This window comes from Nuphar pumila, chromosome 2 (genome assembly GCF_984573655.1).
Source record: "Nuphar pumila chromosome 2, dmNupPumi1.hap1.1, whole genome shotgun sequence".
In the NCBI taxonomy this organism is placed as follows: Eukaryota; Viridiplantae; Streptophyta; class Magnoliopsida; order Nymphaeales; family Nymphaeaceae; genus Nuphar; species Nuphar pumila.
This window is the reverse complement of record NC_143250.1, coordinates 52,716,738-52,738,243: the sequence shown is the minus strand read 5'-3', so window position 1 is coordinate 52,738,243 and position 21,506 is coordinate 52,716,738. Positions and strand designations below refer to the sequence as shown.

At 37.8% G+C, this 21,506-nt stretch overlaps 1 protein-coding gene across 1 annotated transcript in view; it reads left to right on the top strand.

The window, feature by feature from the left end:
• The window catches only part of LOC149845475 (fanconi anemia group F protein (FANCF)), a 43,471-nt gene extending 26,306 nt beyond the window's left edge, over positions 1-17,165 (top strand). Inside the window, exons 7-9 of the mRNA XM_089995767.1 lie at positions 14,136-14,204; positions 14,287-14,330; positions 15,492-17,165. Of these exons, the coding sequence (XP_089851893.1) occupies positions 14,136-14,204; positions 14,287-14,330; positions 15,492-15,559 (181 nt within the window). The 3' untranslated portion in view covers positions 15,560-17,165. The remainder of the gene's footprint in view (positions 1-14,135; positions 14,205-14,286; positions 14,331-15,491) is intronic.
• Positions 17,166-21,506: the final 4,341 nt, after the last annotated feature.

Here is a 21,506-nt window from a genome sequence, read left to right as displayed (position 1 = left end):
CAAAAGCCAATAATGGCTAGAAAGTATAAAATCTTATAAATGCACAAAAGGGCTTGAAGAAGCCACACATTACAAAGGGGGAGACCCCACTTATTTATAGGCAAGAGAGGAGTGAGGGAGAGTTAGAGAAAAGCAAGAGAGAGGGACCATTGGGAGTCCCAACAAGGAGTCGTTGGGCTCCCAACGGTCACAATTGTGACCGTTGGGGGCCCAACGACTCTTTGTTGGGGCCCCCAATGGCTGTGCATTAAATGCACAAAAAAGAAATAAAAAAAAACAAAAAAGAAAGAGGAAAAAATAGAAAAAGAAAGAGGAAAAATAGAAAAAGAAAAAGGAAAAAAGAAGAAAAGGAAAAAGTCTAAAATGCCCCTATTGGGCGAGATTACAAAACTAGCCCTTATCGGGTAGTGAATGAGAACTATATTTATATATATTTATATATATTTATATATATATATATATATATATATAAATATAGGTATTACATATATTTTAACACCCTCCCTCAAGCTTTACGGGGATACAACGGAAAGCTTGTTGAGAAGAAACATGAAACGAGGAGCAGCAAGAGCTTTGGTGAAAAAGTCCGCCAACTGGTACTCGGATGTGACATAGGGCAGTGCTATGGTTCCTTTTAGGTATTCATCTCGAACATAGTGGCAATCCATCTCAATGTGTTTAGTACGCTCATGGAAGGTGTGGTTGCTTGCAATATAGATAGCACTCTTGTTATCGCAACACATCTTCGAAGGAATTGAGATGACGATGCCCATATCACAGAGGAGACTTCTAAGCCACACAAGCTCCATGGTTGTAGTGGCCATTGCACGATATTCGGCTTCAGTTGAGGACAATGATACTTTATGCTGCTTCTTGCATCTCCAAGAAATCATAGTCACCTAGGAAAACACAAAAACCAGTGGTTGAGACTCTATCATTGGGATTTCCTCCCCAATCAGCATCTGTATAAGCAATTAAATCAAGGGATGATGAAGAGGAAAGAAAAACTCCCTTAGTTATGGTGTTTTTAATATATCTGACAATTCTTAAGACTGCACTCATGTGCACAGTTATAGGTGCATGTTGAAACTGACTGACGGAGTGAACTGCATGAGCTATGTTTGGCCGAGTGATGGATAAGTATGTCAGAGACCCAACGAGTTGACGGTAGGGAGTAGGATTCTCAAGAAGTGTCCCATCTTCCAGTCTCAGCTTTGCATTGATAACCTCAGGGGTTTCTGTCTTCTTATCATCCGAAATTCCAGACTTGGCACAGATGTCAGCAGCAAGTTTCATCTGAGAGAGGATGTACCCTCGAGGTGAATATGCAACTTCAATACCTAGAAAATATCTTAAGAAACCAAGGTTAGACATGTCAAAATTTTCTTTTAAAATTTTCTTAATATCATGGATTCCTTGCTCATCACTCCCAGTGATGATCATATCATCAACATATAGTAGTAGAATAACTACAGAGGACCCTGCACTTTTCACAAATAACGCAGTGTCAGTATAACATAAACGAAAATTTAAGCTAGTCATTACAGTACTAAATCTGTCATGCCAAGCTTTCGGAGCTTGTTTTAACCCATATAGTGCCTTTTTTAGTTTAAGAATTTTGTTTTCACCAATAGATACTCCTGGTGGAGGATCCATATAGACCTCTTCACTTAGTTCGCCATTAAGAAATGCGTTCTTAACATCCAATTGATAGATAGGCCATTTTTTAACGGATGCAATCGCAATAAGAGTCCTAACACTAGTCATTCTAGCTACGGGAGCAAAGGTTTCTTCATAGTCTATTCCGTACTCTTGAGCATATCCTTTGGCTACCAACCTAGCTTTATAACGTTCTAATGACCCATCACTTTTAGTTTTAATTTTGAAGACCCATCTACATCCAATAGACTTCTTTCCAGTGGGTAATGAGATTATTTCCCAAGTTTTAGCCTTTTCAAGGGCACTAAGTTCAAGTTTCATGGCTTCAACCCATTGAGGAATGTTTTTGGCTTCATTATAGTGTGACGGTTCATGATAAGAGTGTAATGCAATTAGGCATGCCCTATATTTAGGTGTTAGGGACTCATAGGAAACAAACCTATTAGGAGGATTGGAGATCCGGCTAGATCTCCTTAAAGAGGTTTCTTCTATGTTGGAATTTTGAGAATATTTTTCTAAAGCGCTAATGGGAGTTTCTTGACCACGCCTAGCATAGGTTTGAATGGACCTATTTTCAACATCATTATTTGCATTTTCAACATTACTAAGAGGAGTATCCTCTAAATCATTAGGAACATCCTCTTCGTGAGGAGTCACATCTTCTTGAGAGAGAAGATCAAATAAGAAAGCATATTCGCTTTCATCAATATCTTTATTTTTCTCAAAACCATTCTCATTTTCTAAAAAAGTAACATCTTTGGATACATATAGTTTGTTGCTTTTGGGATCGAAGCACCTAAAACCCTTTTGATTCTTTCCGTATCCTAAGAACACACATTCAATAGCCTTGGGAGATAACTTATCTCTTTTATGTGTAAGGACAAAGCACTTACACCCAAAAATTCTTAATCTATTAAAATCGGGTGTTCTTTCAAAAAGTTTTTCATATGGAGATATATTTTGTAGGGATGAGGATATCATTCTATTTATCAAATAAGTGGAGGTTAAGGCGGCTTCGGCCCAATAGCATTTTGAAATTTCTTTGGAAATAAGAAGAGTCCTAGTGGTTTCCAAGATGTGTCTATGCTTTCTTTCGGCTAGACCGTTTTGTTGGGGAGTCCTAGGACATGACCTTTGATGACAAATTCCATTGGTTTCCAAATATTCTTGAAATTCATTTGATAGATATTCTCCACCGGAGTCGGATCGAAGAATGGAGATATTAGTTGAAAATTGATTTTTGACAATCATATGAAATTTTTTAAAGAAGTTAAAAACTTCGGATTTTAGATTGAGAAAATAGATCCACACATATCGAGTGAAATCATCAATGAAAGTAACATAATATGAGTATCCTCCTTTTGATATGACCGGAGAAGGACCCCAAACATCCGAATGAACTAATTCAAAGGGTCTTTTTGACACAAATGTTCTCTTTGGAAATGGGGTGGATTTCATTTTTCCAAAAATACAACTCTTGCAAACAAAATGTTTCTCATTACAAAATTTCTTTCCAAAGGGAAAGGAGTACATTTTTGAGAAGCTTGGATGTCCAAGTCTTTGATGCCAAGTTTCTATATTTTTATCTTGGACATGATTACAAAATGAGTTAGTAGGAAGTTTCAAGTGGGTCATGTAGTAGAGATCTCCCCTCCTATGGCCTTGCCCAATCCGCTTCCCGGACTGGAGATCCTGTATAGAACAATCCTTGGTTGAGAAGGAGATTTCACATCCATGATCACATATTTGGGAGACCGATAAAAGATTTAAATTAAGTTGAGGTACTACTCTTACATTTGGCACAAAAAAATCTTTTGAAAAATCTAAGGTTCCAAAACTTTTAACTTGTAAAGAGGTACCATCGGCGGTGGAAACAAAGGAATTTTTGGAGTTGCTACATACATTGGATAGTCCATTTTCAATAGGGGTCATATGAAAAGATGCTCCAGAGTTAAGGATCCAAGAAGGCGTACCTGGAGGAGAAGAAGAGGCAATGGCGGCTCCCGAAGTTGATGGCGACTTGAGTAGAATTTGTAGTGCTTCGGATAGTTGAGCAAGGGAGAAGGACTATTTCCCTTTCATTGTCTCCTCCTTCTTTTGTGGGATTTCTTCAATAATAGCAACTTTACCTTTTGGAGGTTCATTTATCTTTGGACAATTAGGTCTTATATGACCCGGTTCTTGACAATGATGGCAAATGGCTTTCCTATAATTGCCATTATAGTTATTTTGCCTCCCAAAGTGTGGAGGCTTATATGCTTTCATATGATTGTCGGGTTTAGACACGGCAAGAACTTCGTCTCCTTTAATCATGCCAAGACGTGTTTCTTCTTGGCATATTTCGGCTATGGCATCTTCCAATGGAAGTGGTTTGGATCTATGAAGGAGGGAGGACCTAACTTGTTCATATTCGGGCCTAAGCCCATGTAAAAATTGGAAAAAGTGTTCTTTCTCCATTTGTTCTCTCCTCATTTCAACATCTTCACTTGATACCCATTTGGGTTCAAGAAGGGATAGCTCATCCCACAAAGGGCCAAGAGTGCTATAGTAATCTCTTACACTCATTTCACCTTGCTTAATGGTACGAATTTTTTCTTGGATGAAGAATTGACGAGCAAGGTCTTTTTGGGTATACATACCTTTCATAAAGAACCATGCTTCATTTGCTAGGCGGAATTTAGCAATGTTGGCGCAAATCTTTAACTCCACGTTGTTCATGAACCATGCAAGAATTTTTGCATGCTTACTTTCCCAATCTTCTACCTTGGATTGGTGATCTTCAATAGCTTTCATGCGAGCATTTCCTTTTAGAGCTTTTTCTTGATCACCATCAATTTTCGTAAGTTGAAGTTGAGGTTCCCTAATGGTGCCCATAACGTATCCCCAAAGCTTTTTACCTTTGAGGTTGTTCTCCATGGCGGCGGCCCACATCATGTAGTTAGTACCATTGAGCTTGAAGGAGAGATCAATCTTTTGTTCTCCTTCCATTATATAATCAAGAATGGAGGACAAACAAAGAGAGATAAAACAAGACAACTAGCAATATGAATCAAGAGCACAACCAAGGCTCTGATACCATGTAATGAAATATGCGGAAAAGAAATGTATGTCCTACAATGGACATTCACACATAGAAATCAAAGAACAAGTCCAAAAGAGGACATACACAAAAGCCAATAATGGCTAGAAAGTATAAAATCTTATAAATGCACAAAAGGGCTTGAAGAAGCCACACATTACAAAGGGGGAGACCCCACTTATTTATAGGCAAGAGAGGAGTGAGGGAGAGTTAGAGAAAAGCAAGAGAGAGGGACCATTGGGAGTCCCAACAAGGAGTCGTTGGGCTCCCAACGGTCACAATTGTGACCGTTGGGGGCCCAACGACTCTTTGTTGGGGCCCCCAATGGCTGTGCATTAAATGCACAAAAAAGAAATAAAAAAAACAAAAAAGAAAGAGGAAAAAATAGAAAAAGAAAAAGGAAAAAAGAAGAAAAGGAAAAAGTCTAAAATGCCCCTATTGGGCGAGATTACAAAACTACCCCTTATCGGGTAGTGAATGAGAACTATATTTATATATATTTATATATATATATATAAATATAGGTATTACATATATTTTAACACTCAAGCTATGATCACGATAATTTTGATGACGATGACGATTCTTTGTACAATTTGGAGCATGAATCATCTAGTGGTGTTGGGAAGGGCAAGAAGAGGTCTTCTGCTTGTCCATATCAGTTTGAGGACCGAAACGAAAATTGTTTTGATGAGGAAGATGAAGAAGAATATGACTTGGATGACTACTATTCTGAAGATGACCAAGATGATGAACCACCTAGCATGCATAAAACAACAGTGCTATGGCACCATGTATTGAAACAAAAGAAGAGTGGGCAAGGAAAGCAAGGTGGAAACCAAGTTTTTATGTGCAGGCACTGCAAAAAAAATTTATCATGGGTCATATACTCGAGTTTTTGCACATCTCATGGGATCTTCAAAGGGACAAAGTGTTGGGATTGCCTTTTGCCCTGTAGTTGCAAAAAATGCAGAATTGGAAAAAAAATTAAGAGGCAAGTTCATCTAGTGGAGGTTTCATCAAGTGCATTTGAGTTGAAGAGATCAAGAATTGATACTCCGAAGAAGCCTATTAGTATGACTACATCATCTAGTGGAAGCCGAAAAACAGTTGATATTCGTGATACCTTTAAAAAGGTAGAAAGAGATGATGTAGATCACAAAATTATCAGATTTTTGTGTGCAAATGGCATACCTTTCAATGTGCTTCGATCACCATATTGGGAAGAGATGATATCTGCAGTTAGTAAAGTGCCCGGATATAAACCCCCATCATATGAAAAAGTGCGAACAACGTTGCTTGACAGTGAGAAAGAGTGTGTTCACAGGGAGTTAAATGAATTTCGAGAAAAGTTTGAGGAGTTTGGAGTTTCCATTGTCTCAGACGGTTGGACAAATATCAAGAACAAACACTTGATAAATATACTTGCCTCAAACTGTTTTGGCTCGATGTTCTTATATGCAAGCGATTTTTCTAATGTGCAACAGTAGCTGCAAACATTGCCGAGTTTTTGAAGACGGGATTTAAACTTGTGGGGCCTTCTAATGTAGTGCAAGTGATTACAGACAATGCAGCAAATTGCAAGTTAGCAGGTGAAGAATTAAAACAAACGTACAAGTATATTTTTTGGTCACCTTGTGTTGTGCACACACTTAATTTGATCTTCAAGGATTTGGCACATGAGTTTCATTGGTTGGGAGAAACATATTTGCAGAGTAAAGAAATTGTGAAGTATATCACAAATCATTCAAAAGCACTAGCAATCTTTAGAAGCAATGAAAAATTAGAATTAATAAAGATTGCAAAAACAAGGTTTGCTTCACATTATACTACTTTGAAACGCTTGCTTGATGTGAGGGAGAGCTTAAGGCTCACAGTAATTTTAGATAGATGGAGCGATTGGAAGCAATCATGCACGGATGACACTATGAAAAAAAGGGTTGTTACAACAGAAACAACTGTTCTTGATAAAGAATATTGGGATTCTGTACGTTTAGCATTATTGATTACAAAACCCATCTATAAGATGATTAAATTTTGTGATCAGGAAGGCCCTATAATCGGTGAAGTGTATAAAGGCATGGACAACATGTTGGGGGAAATCAAAGACAATCTAAAAGGACAACCAGATTTATATGAAAAGATTCATAAGATTGTCTCAAATAGATGAGATAGAATGAATGTGCCTCTCCATAGTCTAGCCCACATGCTTACTCCAAAATATTACGAGTCGGAGTATCTCAAAATCCCAGCAGTAGGAGGGGTCAAACAAGTTTCTCCTGGTAAAAATTTAATTCTATCTATTTAATAAAGTTTAAAGTTAAATGATTTAATTATTTTATTATTTCATTTGCATTTTCTTGTTATAGTTACTAAACATTTTTTTTTTGCAGAAAAGGATAATGATATCTTAGACGGTGCAATGCTCGCGCTTGAAGTCATATCTTCTGGAAATGAAGAGCTATCTACACTTTATAGGTCACAACTTATGGCTTTGCATCAAGAAATGGAAGATTTAGCCGAAATGCAGCAAGAATAGATGCACTGAATCCTACAATGTCAGTGCTTAATTGGTGGCGTTTTTATGGTGGTGATACACCTGAGTTGAGAGCATTAGCCATTAAGGTTTTATCTCAACCTATTAGCACATCTTCTGCAGAAAGAGTGTGGAGCACCTATAGTTACATTCACAATGTTAAAAGAAATAGACTCAATGAAGATCGTGCTGATACCTTAGTGTATATTCATTCCAATCTTCGATTGATTGACAGGTATAATTAAACTGTGTTGTACTTTTGTTTTGGTATTTTTTTTTCTCTTTTTTTATCATTGATTGTTTATTAGCATTCATATTTTATATTCTTGTTATAAAAGGTGCAACAATCGTTATAAAGAAGGGCCTAGTCGAAAATGGGATATCAATCCAGAACTTCCTATTGTAAAAGAAAATACGTTGAGATTAGAGGATATGCGATGGAGAGATTTGGATGATAGTGCACAACAATCAAGCACTATTTCCAAATCCAAACATAAAGATGCACAACCAAGAGCTCCATTACCTCCAATAATCATACGTACAAATGAAGTTGAAGAGGATACAAATCAATCCAACAGAGCTAGTAGAACTGCAGATATACAAGAGCGACCATCAGTTCCTCATGGTCGGATTGATCGTTTCTTTAGCAGGAGACCTAGGCAAGGTATGTTGATATTGTGTTTTTTATATTTTAAATTATGGTTTTTGAACATTTTAATTTTTTAACATATTCATTATAGGAAATGAAGGAAGGAGCAGAAGACATGGTCGTGGAGGACAAGATGCACGTGATGATGCAGAAAGTTCGCGATCTATTGCTGACTTGAAGGGGAAGAGAAAGATGATAGATTAATGAACTCTTGAATTATTAATTGTTTTTTTGATGATGTAGTTGGAGTAGTCCAACTTAAAAACTTTTATGTTACTTTTTTGTCATGGTCTTATAATATTTGTTTGGTATACTTTTATTTTGAATCTTGCATGATGAAGTGAAGTAGTGGATTATGTTAATTTTAAGGTTAGACTTAGAGTTTACAACTTTGTAGCTTATAATTTACAATTTAGAAATTTATAGCTTCTTAGGTCACTTCCGGTTCGCTTCCTATGTCGCTTCCGAGACGCTTCCTATGTCACTTCCGAGACGCTTCCCGGTTCTCTCCTAAGTGGTCCCACGCTTCCCGCTTCCTAAAATTTTGAAAGTGCCTCGCTTCCCGCTCCCGCTTCCTCGACTGACAACTCTGGATGGAACACCTCTTGAAATTAAAGGAATGGGCAATCTTGAAAAACAAGACTTCTTTATCCCAAAAATTCGTCTTATACCAAAATTAAACTTAAATTTACTTTCCGTTTCTCAACTCTCGGACTATGGTTGCGATATAAAATTTTCTTCTAATAAATGTTGGATACAGGATCGCCAGTCCGGGAAGTTGATTGGGGAAGGCTCTAGGAGAGGAGACCTCTACTATGTTGATTTTCTTAAAATTCCCAAGAATAAATTTTGTAATGTTGCTCAAAACAAAGATATTCATGTATGGCATAAGAGATTGGGTCATCCCAACATTGTTAAAATCTCTTATTTGCCTTTTATTAAGCATCTTTGTAATGAAAATTTTGTTTGTAATGAATGTATTCTTGGAAAAATGAGAAGTCTTCATTTTCCTCAAAGATCCATGTTTACAACAAAACCTTTTGAAATTGTTCACTCTGATGTATGGGGTCCGGCTCCAGTGATATCTAAGGGAGGTTTCTCATACTATGTTATCTTTGTGGACGATTTCACTAGGTTTAGTTGAATATATTTTCTTAAACATAAACATGAAGTTTTCTCAACTTTTAAAACATTTCATATGATGGTTTTAAATCAATTCAATGGAAATTTAAAAATTCTTAGAACCGATTCGGGTGGCGAGTATCTTTCCAATGAATTCAAAAATTATCTTGAAAACTATGGAATTCTCCATCAAAAGTCTTGTCCTAAAACCCCCCAACAAAATGGGTTGGCAGAACGAAAACATAGGCACATTATTGAAACAACACGAACTTTGCTCATTTCACAAAATATTCCGAAAAAACTTTGGGCTGAGGCAGCCTTTACATCTGTCTATCTCATAAATAGACTTTCATCTAAAAACTTGAACAAGATTTTCCCATTTGAAAAATTATACGAAAAAGAACCTGATTACAACAGGTTAAGGGTTTTTGGATGTAAATGTTTTGTCCTTACTGATAAAAATGACAAACTCTCCCCTAAGGCCATTCTTTGTGCCTTTCTTGGTTATTCTGAAACTCAAAAAGGCTTTCGCTGTTATGATATTAAAAGTGATAAACTATATGTTTCCAGAAATGTAAGCTTCTTGGAAAATATTAGTGGTTTCGAAAAACTTGAAACTAATGACGAGAATATAGACTATTCTTTTTTGTTTGATTTATTGACTGAAGATGATGATACTAGTGATGATGAAAATGACTTAAGTAATAGTTAAACCCATTCTGAGTCCTCAACACTTCATCAACATATCAATGAAGAACCACATAGAGATCCCATAACCTACTCTCATAGAGATAGGAATACTTTCAGAAGTGCCCTCGAAAGATATGATAATGAGTCTACTCCTTCGAGTGAAGAAAACCTTCGTAGGACCGAAAGACCAAGAAGACCCTCTTCTAGGTTCATCTCATATGAGTCTTTTTCGCCTAAATATAGAGCATGTCTAAGCGCCATTCACTCTTACATAGAACCTAGGAACTTCGAGGAAGCACAAAAATGTCCGGAATGGATAGTCGCTATGAATAATGAACTTGAAGCTCTAAAGAAAGCAAAGACATGGGAGTTTCAAGACCTCCCTAAAGACAAGAAAGCAATAGGGTGTAGATGGGTGTTTAAGGTCAAGACTAAGAGTGATGGGTCCCTTGAGAGATATAAGGCCCGTTTAGTTGCAAAAGGATATGGTCAAAAATATGGGATTGATTATGAGGAGACCTTTGTTCCGGTAGCTCGGATGGTCACCGGCCGATGTCTTATAACCGTTGTCTCAATCAATAAATGGAACATCTATCAGATGGATGTTAAAAATGTTTTTTTAAACGGAGATCTAAACGAAGAAGTTTATATAGATGCTCCTCCTGGAATGGAGTCCCCTAAAGGAAAAGTGTTTCGCCTTCAGAAAGCACTTTATGGTTTAAAACAAGCTCCCAAGGCTTGGTATGATAGGTTTAACTCCGTAATGTTAGAAAATGGTTTTTCATCCTGCTTTACTGATACTGCTTTGTTTGTTAGAAAATCTAATGCAGGGATTGTTATTCTGCTACTATATGTGGATGACATGCTTATAACTGGGAGCGATTCTAAAGGGATTAAAAGCATAAAATTCATTTTAAAGGATAAGTTTGAAATGTCTGACTTGGGTTTCTTAACTTATTTTTTGGGTATTGAGGTAGCATACTCTCATAGAGGATATTTTTTGTCTCAAACTAAGCTTGCATCTGAGATTATTTACAGGTCAGGTATTACAGACGATAAAATTTGTGAAACTCCTGCTATAGTAGGAGCTAAAATGAAGATTGATGATGGTGTTCCTCTCTCCGACCCTACTCCCTACAGGCAACTAGTAGGATCGTTGATGTACCTAAGTATCACCAGACCAGATATCTCACATGCGGTGCATACGGCAAGTCAGTTTCAGCATGCACCAACTTCTGTTCACATGGGTATTATCTTACGTGTCGTAAGATACCTAAAGCACACTATTAATAAGGGAGTTTTTCTGTCTTCCTCTTCTGAGTTAAAATTAATTGCTTATACTGACTCTGATTGGGGAGGTGACCCAAATAACCGTCACTCCACCACTGGTTTTTGTGTATTCTTAGGAGACTCATTGATCTCATGGAGATGCAAGAAGCAGCAAAAGGCATCTCTATCATCAACTGAAGCTGAATATCGTGCCATGGCGACTACTACCATGGAAATTGTTTGGATTCATCAGTTGCTGGAAGACATGGGAATCACAATTGAAGGGCCTACCAAGCTGTGCTGTGACAACAAAAGTGCGATTTATATTGCTAAAAATCACACTTTTCATGAGCGGACCAAACATATAGAGATGGATTGTCACTATGTTCGGGAGGCGTACCTCAAAGGAATCATTGACCTTCCCTATGTCACGTCCGAGTATCAGCTGGCGGATTTCTTTACTAGCTCCGCGTTTCAACTTCCTTCTTAGCAAACTCTCGGTCATTCTGCCCTAAGTTTGAGGGGGGGTGTTAAATTATGTACATAATCATATAATGTAATATATATATTTTATATATATAAGGTAATACATATACATATATTAATATATATGTATATGTATCTACTTATTATATATATATAAAATATATTTCTATTTGTTTAGCCCATGGTTGCCAGTTGAGGAAGCGGGAGCGGGAAGCGATACGGGAAGCGGGAGCGGGAAGCGAGGCACTTTCAAAATTTTAGGAAGCGGGGAAGCGTGGGACCACTTAGGAGCGATTCGGGAAGCGTCTCGGAAGCGACCTAGGAAGCGTCTCGGAAGCGACCTAGGAAGCGTCTCGGAAGCGAGGGGGAAGCGAAAAAAATAAAAATAAAAAATAAAAAATACAAAAAATTTGAAAAAACAGGGGAAGCGAGGGGGAAGCGTGGGGGAAGCGAGGGGGAAGCGTGGGGGAAGCGTTGGGGAAGCGATGGGGAAGCGTGGGGGAAGCGCGCTTCCCATTAAAGGGAAGCGCGTCCCCCATTAAAGGGAAACGCGTCCCCCATTAAAGGGAAGCGCGCTTCCCAAAAAAGGGGGACGCTTCCCCCCACGCTTCGGAAGCGCGACGTTTCGCGCTTCCGAAGCGCGCTTCCCCTTTTAGCTAGGCGCTTCCGGTAACTCTGGTTTAGCCGTAGGGGTAGTTTAGTCTTTTCCTCTGTTTTACGCACATTCACATTATGAATGTGATTGTAAATTTATTTTTATTTTTATTTTTCTTTTTTTGTTTTTTATTTCTTTTATTTCTTTTATGTAAAGTACCAAAAGGTACCTTGGGGGGCCCACTAACATAGACGTTGGGCCCTCTCCAACGGTCACATTTGTGACCGTTGGAGGGGCTCCAACGTCTATGAGTGGAGCCCCTCCAAGGCCCCCTTTGTGTTGTTATAAATAGGGGTTCTCCCCTTTGTATTTCTCTATGGCTTTGAGTCAAAAAGTGCTCAATAAATTGATTCCATTATTTTTATGCCTTTGCGCATTTGTGAGTTATTTGTGAGTTGTGCTTTTGTGCACAAGTGTTCTAAAGTGTTCTTATTGTGCATTCGTGCCGGGTTTATTATCAAGAATATTAAGGTATTGATCTTAGTATCTTGTTGGAGATACTTTTACAGATAATGCTGTATTTTATAGAGGCATCCACCAGATTGGGCATGTCAGTAAGGCAAGCTGAGGAATCATGCCTTTAAGCAGCAGAAACGAAGCCGGCTCGGTGTGCCAATAAGCGTTACCTTTTCATTGGTCATATTTCTTATGATATCCTAATGTAAGTGATAATGGGAAACAATCTGTGGAAACATGATTTTAACGGATTATGTTTGCTACCACCTCAGTATTGTGATTGGAACATAACAAATTCCTCAGGCAGTGTGAGTTATAGAAATGAAAAAGAAGTGCTTGTCTTGAACGCTGTGGAAGCTCATGTTCTTTAGAGAATAGAAAATATTCATGATGATAGCATCTAAAAAATCATTTCTTTCAAGTTGGGGTTTGGAGGCATGTTTTAAACTCATCATCTTTTTTTTGTTGAAATAAGTATCTTAAAATTGATGACTTGGAACTAAGTAAGTTTTACATCCTTAGAATGGCAATGGCTTCCATACTATACCCATAAATATCATCGTTGAGATTTGACCAGATAATGTGGATTTCATCACCTGACAACATTGATGAGTCATTTCTCATATAAAATGCTAAAGATAGGAGGAAATGCAAAAAATGTGAGAAAAAAGGGAAAACTAATTGTATTACAACCACAAGAATATAAAGGATTTCACATAATTTATCAGCCATTTAACTAAATAGTTAATGTGATCATCTTATTATGTGTCTTTGCATCTTATTATGTGTCTTTGATTACGGCTATTGATGGATGAAGACAACCTGCATCAGAACTCATAATCTCTTGGATATTGTCAGTTGGGTTCATAAACTGGGCCAGGGTTTGGATAGGATCAGATCAATTCTTGTTTGGATGTAGGTCTTGGATGAATATAACAGATGTCATCCTTTTGGATACAACATGGGTATGACTGGATATGGACTGAAGTTTGCACCCACCTAATTACCATATCCTAGTGCTTGGATCTGGTGTGCTTAGGGCCCTGGATTGTGCATATATAAATAGAATGTCTGGATGGAAGAAGAAAAATTCCAACAATGGAAGACTTGCTTCTGTTCCTATCCAACAGTTTGGTATTAGTTTACTTATTTATTTGTTTTATTAATTCAATATAAATTGGTTTTATACTCCTTTTTAAAACTTGTTTTCTAGAGGATGATGCAGCAAAAAATTATCCTTTACTTCCCCATCACTTAGGTTTGGCTTCTGAAATATGTAGGATGAGTTGGTTGCCTTTTCAAACCATATCCATTTTTATGGATGTGGACCATTGCACTGGCATGTATATATCAAATGGGTGGTGTATGGATGTGTAATGTAGTATTCAATTTGATATTGGTATTGCGTCACCATGTTGCTTTTAGTTTAATGTTTTAAAACCTAGTTGCCATCCTTCTCAAGCTTTTTTGTGGTGTTTATGTAAATTTATAATTTCTTGGAAGTGATTTGATGTGTTTATTATTTGATTTGCAGGTCAGCTCTGTTTCATATGTATGTTAGTGAGATAGAAAAGCAGATAACTGAAGGTTCTTCCACTGCGAGGTTACATTGTTCTACCTGTTCCTGTTTCACATTTAATGCTCATGGGGTTTAATTTGCTCACATTTTCTCATGTTTTCTCTAGATATTGCAGCAGCTGTGATCACTATGGTGAAGAGCACATAGACTGTAAGTTGACATTGCATGAAATATTAACTTGTCGAAATTACTAATATTATGGTGAATGACAGATGTTTGCTACGAGTTCTTTTATCTTCTTGCCAATTTCCATGATTCAACAACTTGGCTAAAGTTGGGATAGACCAACATCTACCATGATTCAACAACTCTGATTAGTTTGGACCTACATCTGGGTCCAAAATGGGTAAAATAAGTAAGGGTGTCAATGGTCGGGTTTGACCTGGACTCGACCCATACCAAACCCTATAGTGTCAGGGTTTGGTGATAAATAAGAAGGCCTAATTAGAATCTGGGTCGGACATTAAGGGTCTGATTAATATATGAAACCGGGTATGGTTTGTGAAATTTCATACCAGACATGGGCCCGACCTGAGCTCCAATTGAGATCCACAAATTTTCAATGTAAAATGATAAAAAATATTATTTTACTGGGTATGGCCTGGGTCTGGTTCATGTAATCCTTGTAGGATCTGGGTATGGTTTCTCTTATAGTGGGTCTGATTAGACCCAGGTCCAGACCCGGTACCATCATCTCAAATCAGGTTTGTGTCTGGTTCCACCTGAGTCCGAACCAAACCTGACCCATTGACACCCCTAAAACTATGTGGGCCAGTTACCACTCTGAACCATATGCAAATGGATCATCGTACTAATGCTCCTACAAAAAGTGGGTAGGATATTTATGCGTGATGTAATATCCAGATGGATATGGTTCTTGTAAATACTAGTCAATCTGAACCTAAGCTATATCTAAATGGCAACTTTATATTATAATACTTTTGTATGTCTTCAAGATATTAATGGTTTGTGTATAGATTGATCTAGACTCTAAGATTGATCTAGATTCTAGTTGGACATTGAAACAAATATGTAACCTATACTTACCCAACCTATGACTTATTATCGGAGTCTATCTGTATCCCACCCTCCCTAGATGGATGTGGATGCGAGCTGATCCAAAATGACCCATATTTGACCCACTTTGAGCTCCATGTTCACTCATATGAATCTCCAAGGATATGATGTCGATGTGGTCCATGTGACCTGATGCGTATCAGCTCTTGGGCTTCCTTAATCACATGAATGCAAGCTTCTGACATGATATCAAATGGGTTCTCTTAATAAAATTCTGACCTCATAACTGTTCAGGTGAAATTGCAGAAAGAGTTTGGTGTGTTTACGTTCATCATGTTCGTGGCCAAAATCACATCCATTGACTACTGTCATGCATATTAGAGGGGGCACTTCAGTAATTCCTTATCTACAGAGTTAAGACAGCAATACTTTTTTCCCCTTTTTCCACAAGCTTATCTGCTCAGTGTTTCAGGTTAAATTGCATTACTAATTTGATTTGTGTTCATTTTAAAGTTACGTTCATTGACTATTGCAAAGCATTTCAGCCATATGCATGCGTGTGTGGATGCCTGTGCACTCTTGCTCTTCCAAGCATGGTTTTACCTTCCATTTTGTGACAGTGACAAGTTGATTGAAGCATGATAACATGATATTGGAACCATAGCGATGGGTGCGTGAGTGCCATCCATTTTTCAAATGGACTTATTGGTTTCTTTACAGCAGCACAGTTCTTTAAAGATATAAAAGCTTACCAACTTGGTCAAACTCAGTTCATTGTAGCACCTGATAACGTAGCCTCCTATTTCCTAAATGATGTCGTGTTTTGTATGTCAAAACACTTCACCAAATCTGACTGCACTAAGTAGAACCCGAACCTTAACTTTGCTGTTTTCAATTTGGATAAACATAGAAAAAGCTGAGTTGCTATCACTGCTCACAAAAGCAATGCACGATTGAACACTATTCTTTCCCACCCTCCTATGCTTTAATTAATGGTAATAAAGCAAGATTTCCTCCGTTAATATCTTCAACTCAAAATCTTTTTGGGATGAGGAATAGTAGATGAAAAGGGCCATAGTGGTAGGTCATGGCACATCAAACCTAATCTCCTGATGACTTTAATAAAGGAAAAAGTAGAACCGACCACATATGCTTTCATGATCAAAGGTGCTTCTCCAAAACATGGTTTTGCCTAGAATCATTGTATTATGACCAATTTAGAGTCTCTTTTCTACCATTGCACATGATTATGTACGATGCAGTCATCATAATACATTGTCTTCTTTTGAAGTTTTTTCTAAGGTTGCTTTGAGTGATGGGACTCTGCGTTGTCTTATAGAAAGAAGGGTGCTGAAGGTTTTTGGACCCACAACACTAGTTAGACAATCGTGGGAACTTTTCTTTATGACAAGCCATGACGTTGATATGAATTGGCATCTGTTGTGGTGGGTGTTAACTGCTAGATGATATGAGGGCTTCTATGGAGACTTCTATGGCATGTCAATGGATGAGAAAGAAAATGGCAGTGAGGCGAGCCAGTGACAAGCATGGGGCAGTTACTCTTGTTAGTGTCCAAGCAAGGGTGTCCTTAAGTTCATGGCATGGGGTGATATACTGGAGGCATCTACTGTGGAGGATCAAGGCACAGTGGAGGCAAGCCATGAAGGCACACAAGAACAGGTTGAAGTTCAGTTATGATATTCATAGTTATCGTCAGAATTTTGATGATGGTCTTCAGTGTGATCTTTAGGAGAGCCAGAGGGTCTTTAGTAGAATCAGAAAGTAATGATGTAGGACATGTTTGGAACAGGGAAAGGGAACTTTTTTTCATATTTCCCACAAAAATTTTCTGCAAGTTTGAAGATGACCTGAATTTTCTTGTTTTTCCTTTTATATTTGTACAAATATTACTTGGTGTTGGGAAAGAGTTTAATGGGAAAATCGACTGGAGAGCCTCATTTTCTTTTTCTTTTTCAAAGTGACACTATAACAGTTTCAATTATCAGGAGATCCTTCTTTAACTATTTCTTTTTGAGTTCATGCGAGAAAAGCTTTTCTGTTCTCTAGATTCTTAGGAAATAATATGGTGCTTGATCTTCACCTTGGAACGTCAATATGAGATTGTGGGTTTATGTCATGGCAATCATTGTATTGTTCTTGGAGACCCCCAACGAGTTGGAAGCTCAAGGTGCCACTTAGTGGGATGCTGCTTACCTGTTATGCAATGAAATAATAGATACGATTAGCAGTTAGACATGCAAGATCTAAAGAGCTTACAGTTTTAAGCCAAAATTTAGATCCACATGCGTTTTTACTAGAATTCTAGACAAGGACTGAAGAAAATCAAGTTTTAAGCCAAAATTTGGTTCCAGAAATATTTGTTAGCTGCAGATCTAGGGAAGTAGAATTTTAGAGAAGATCTGGATGAAATCAAGTTTTAAGCCAAAACTTGGACCCACAGATTTTTATTGCATTCAATGGTTCGTTTCTTATGTTGGCTGTAGCTAACATTTTCATTAGGCTTTCACGGTTCAAGCTCTTGTTGCCATGACTAACTCTGCTGCTTCAAACCATATTTTTTTTTTTTTTGGATAATAAAGCTGGGGTCAAGCCGACCCCTACCTGTTCATTAATCAAATTAAGAAATCATTACATTATACAACGTTTATTCCACCTGGGAACCAATCTGGTAGTTTGTCTTTTCAAATGGAACATCTATTAACAAACTCTAAATTAGAGTTCTAGAGAAGTAATTTATCAACTCTAAGCACTTTAATTCTCTGAAAACTGAACCGTGTGATCTTTTGCACATCTCAGTCTCTTCAAATGTCATTTTATTCCTAAATTGCCAAAGCTTCCAAACAGTCACTTGAAAGGCCATCAACCGACATCGCTGAATAATTTTATTTGAGAAACCACACTTACCCCCATCTCCATAACTCCTTCAACGCTCAATAAAGGCTACCTCCAGCTTTTCTTGTTGGTAATAGAGAGGCTTAGCTATTAATGTTCAAATTAACGCTGCCACAAATCTCGCTGTTGTAACCTTTCAAAATCAAATTCAAAATGGAAGGAGCAAAACTCGCATATCAGAATGAAAGGTGGCTATGCTGAAATCTCGCAGAACAGTTTTTATCAATTCATGTTGTAATTCAAATATTTCCTTTTCTGTTGTAACAATACTACTATATATCTGCTTCAACAAAAGTGAGGTGAAAAATTATCAGTTTCCTCAATTACCTTCATTTTTGTTTCTTTCTATTATTTCACATGGTATCAAAGCATTCTAATCCTATTGTAGTTCTCTTTGTCTGTCTGCATGCTCAATTTTACCTGAGTACTAAGTCCTCACGTTGATTTTTTTTTACATCACACATTTGTCAGCGTCTGCAACTACTGCTTGTTGCAAGATTTTTTACAGCAGTACATCTTTCCACCACAACCACTCAATGTCTTAATTGCAAACATCAACGGATGTTGCCGTCTACAGCAACATTATCTCCTTTACAGTATTTTGATGTTTTGTCTGCTTGCTGCTTATTTGTGTTGTTGCCCATCAGTTTGGTTGTTGATCTCGTCTAATCTTTTCAAGTAATTCTTCAACATCTGAGATGGCTACTTCTGTCGAGAACAATACAAACTCTACCCCTGTAACCTCTCAAGAGGATGCCTATTATCTGTGTAGAAAGATGCACCAAACCCTAGGTATATATATATAGAGAGAGAGAGACGGCTGCACAGGGAGAGAAAACTCGTTAACTTATTATTAGGGCCGCTCTCTATGTTAAATAGAGAGAGGCTTAAAAGAATAATTACAACTAAGCCCATTATGAAAACATAATTTCAAATAGCATCTAATATGAAAAAACTTCATTTAAAACCACATATTCTCAACACTTTCCCTCAAGCTGGAGCATAGATATCAATCATGCTCAGCTTGTCACAACATTTTGAGAAATTTGGTCTAACAAGAGGTTTTGTAAACATACCTGCAACTTGGTCTTCCGACTTTAGATATTTGGTAGTGATATGACCAGCTTGAACCATATCCCTTACATAGTGGCAATTAACCTCAATGTGCTTTGTTCTCTCATGAAATACAGGATTGTTCGCTATATATGTTGCAGCTTTGTTATCGCACATCATGGTCATGGGAGAAAAAACCTTCACCTGAAGATCATGAAGAACAGTACGAACCCACATCAATTCAGCAGTTGTTTGGGCCATAGCCCGATATTCTGATTCTGCACTTGACCTAGAAACCACATTTTGTTTCTTACTTCTCCAAGAAATCAAGTTGTCTCCCAGAAACACACAGAATCCTGTGGTAGATTTTTTATCCACTACAGATCCTGCATAGTCAGCATCAGAATAGGCCACTATCTCCAGAGTTCCACCTTTACTAAACAATAACCCATTTCCAGGAGAAGATTTTAGATATATGAGAATCATAATAGCTGCATTCCAGTGTACCTCAGTTGGTTTGTCCATAAACTGGCTAACTTTGCTTACTGCTAAAGCAATATCCGACCTGATCACAGTTACATACAGTAGCTTCTCTACTAGGGAGCGATAACTTTTGCTATCAACCGGTTTTGACCCTTCTTCAAACAACTGAACTTTATGGTCCATGGGAATATTTGCTGGTTTAGCTCCCAACATTCTCATTTCCTTTAATAAGTCAAGAACATACTTCCGTTGAGACAAAACCATCCCTTCACGACTCCTGGCAACTTCTATACCCAGAAAATACCTGAGTGAACCAAGGTCTTTTGTAACAAAGTGTTTTTTAAGATGAGCCTTTGTGGCTTCAATAGCTTTCACATCATCTCCTGTAAGAATGATGTCATCCACATATACCACCGTAACAACTATGTCAGAGCTAGTTTTCTTTATAAATAGTGTATGATCAGCTGCTGACCTATTAAAGCCAAAGTGTGACATCACTTCAAACAACTTTTGAAACCATGCACGAGGACTTTGTTTCAAGTCATAAATCGCCTTTCTCAATCTACACACCTTCTGACACTCCCCCTTAACCTCGAATCCTGGAGGTTGTTGCATATAAACGGTCTCAGATAAATCCCCATATAGAAATGCATTTTTCACATCTAATTGGTACAAGCTCTAACCATGCTGAACAGCTACTGAGAGAACAAGACGAATGATACCCATCTGTGCAACATGAGAAAAGGTTTCAAAGAAATCAATACCATATGTCTGAGTATACCCTTTGGCTACTAATCTGGCCTTGTACCTTTCAATAGAACCATCAGATTTGTACTTTATTGTATATATCCATTTACACCCAACAATGTCAGCATCTGCTGGGGAATCAACTAGATCCCAATGCTGAGATATTAAAGCATCCATTTCTTCTTGCATAGCCAGCTTCCAGCGATTATCAAACTCTGCTTGCTGATAGTTCAGAGGAATAGTTTCAGCAGATAAGGCTGAAATAAAAGACTTCATCTGATTTCCAATTCTGGCATCGGAGACAAACTGAGATATGGGATATAAGGTACATTGTCGTGTCCCCTTTCGTAGAGCAATGGGCCTGTTATCATCATCATGAAGATCACTATTGTCAGTAAAACTTACCTCAAGAGAAGAAGAAGATGAAGGCTCTTGCGGAGGTGGAGCTCTACGCACATATACCAATGGAGGATTATTAAATCTGGAAGAGGATGAAGTTTGGTTCGGGAATGAGGGCACAAATTCCAAAGGAAAAGGAGGTATAGGTAATGGAAAAGACTCAGCTGGATCAACCTATAGCGGGGAACCGAAAATGGAGTAATATGGAGTGGATTCCAAGAAAGATACATCTGCACTGACATACTCTCGGCGAGAAATATGATCATAACATCGATATCCCTTTTGATTTTTGGGATAACCTATAAATATACATTTTGTAGCTTGAGCAGCTAATTTATCACGGTCAGGGCCAAGTTTGTGTACAAAACAAACACATCCAAATATTTTTGGTGAGAAAGAAAAGAGTGGGGCATTAGGTTTTAGGATATGTAATGGAATTTGATCACCCACAGAAGACGAAGGCATGCGATTGATTAGATATCAAGCAGTGGTAATCGCATCACCCCAGTATAACGCAGGAACATTGGATTGAATCATAATGGTCCTGGCAACATCAAGCAAGTGCCGATGTTTTCGCTCAGCCACCCCATTTTGTTGAGATGAATAGGCACAAGAAGTTTGGGGTTGGATGCCATGATCTTGGTAAAATTGTAACAGACCTTTTGATTTAAACTCGAGAGCATTATCAGTGCGAACAATCTTGACAATAGATTC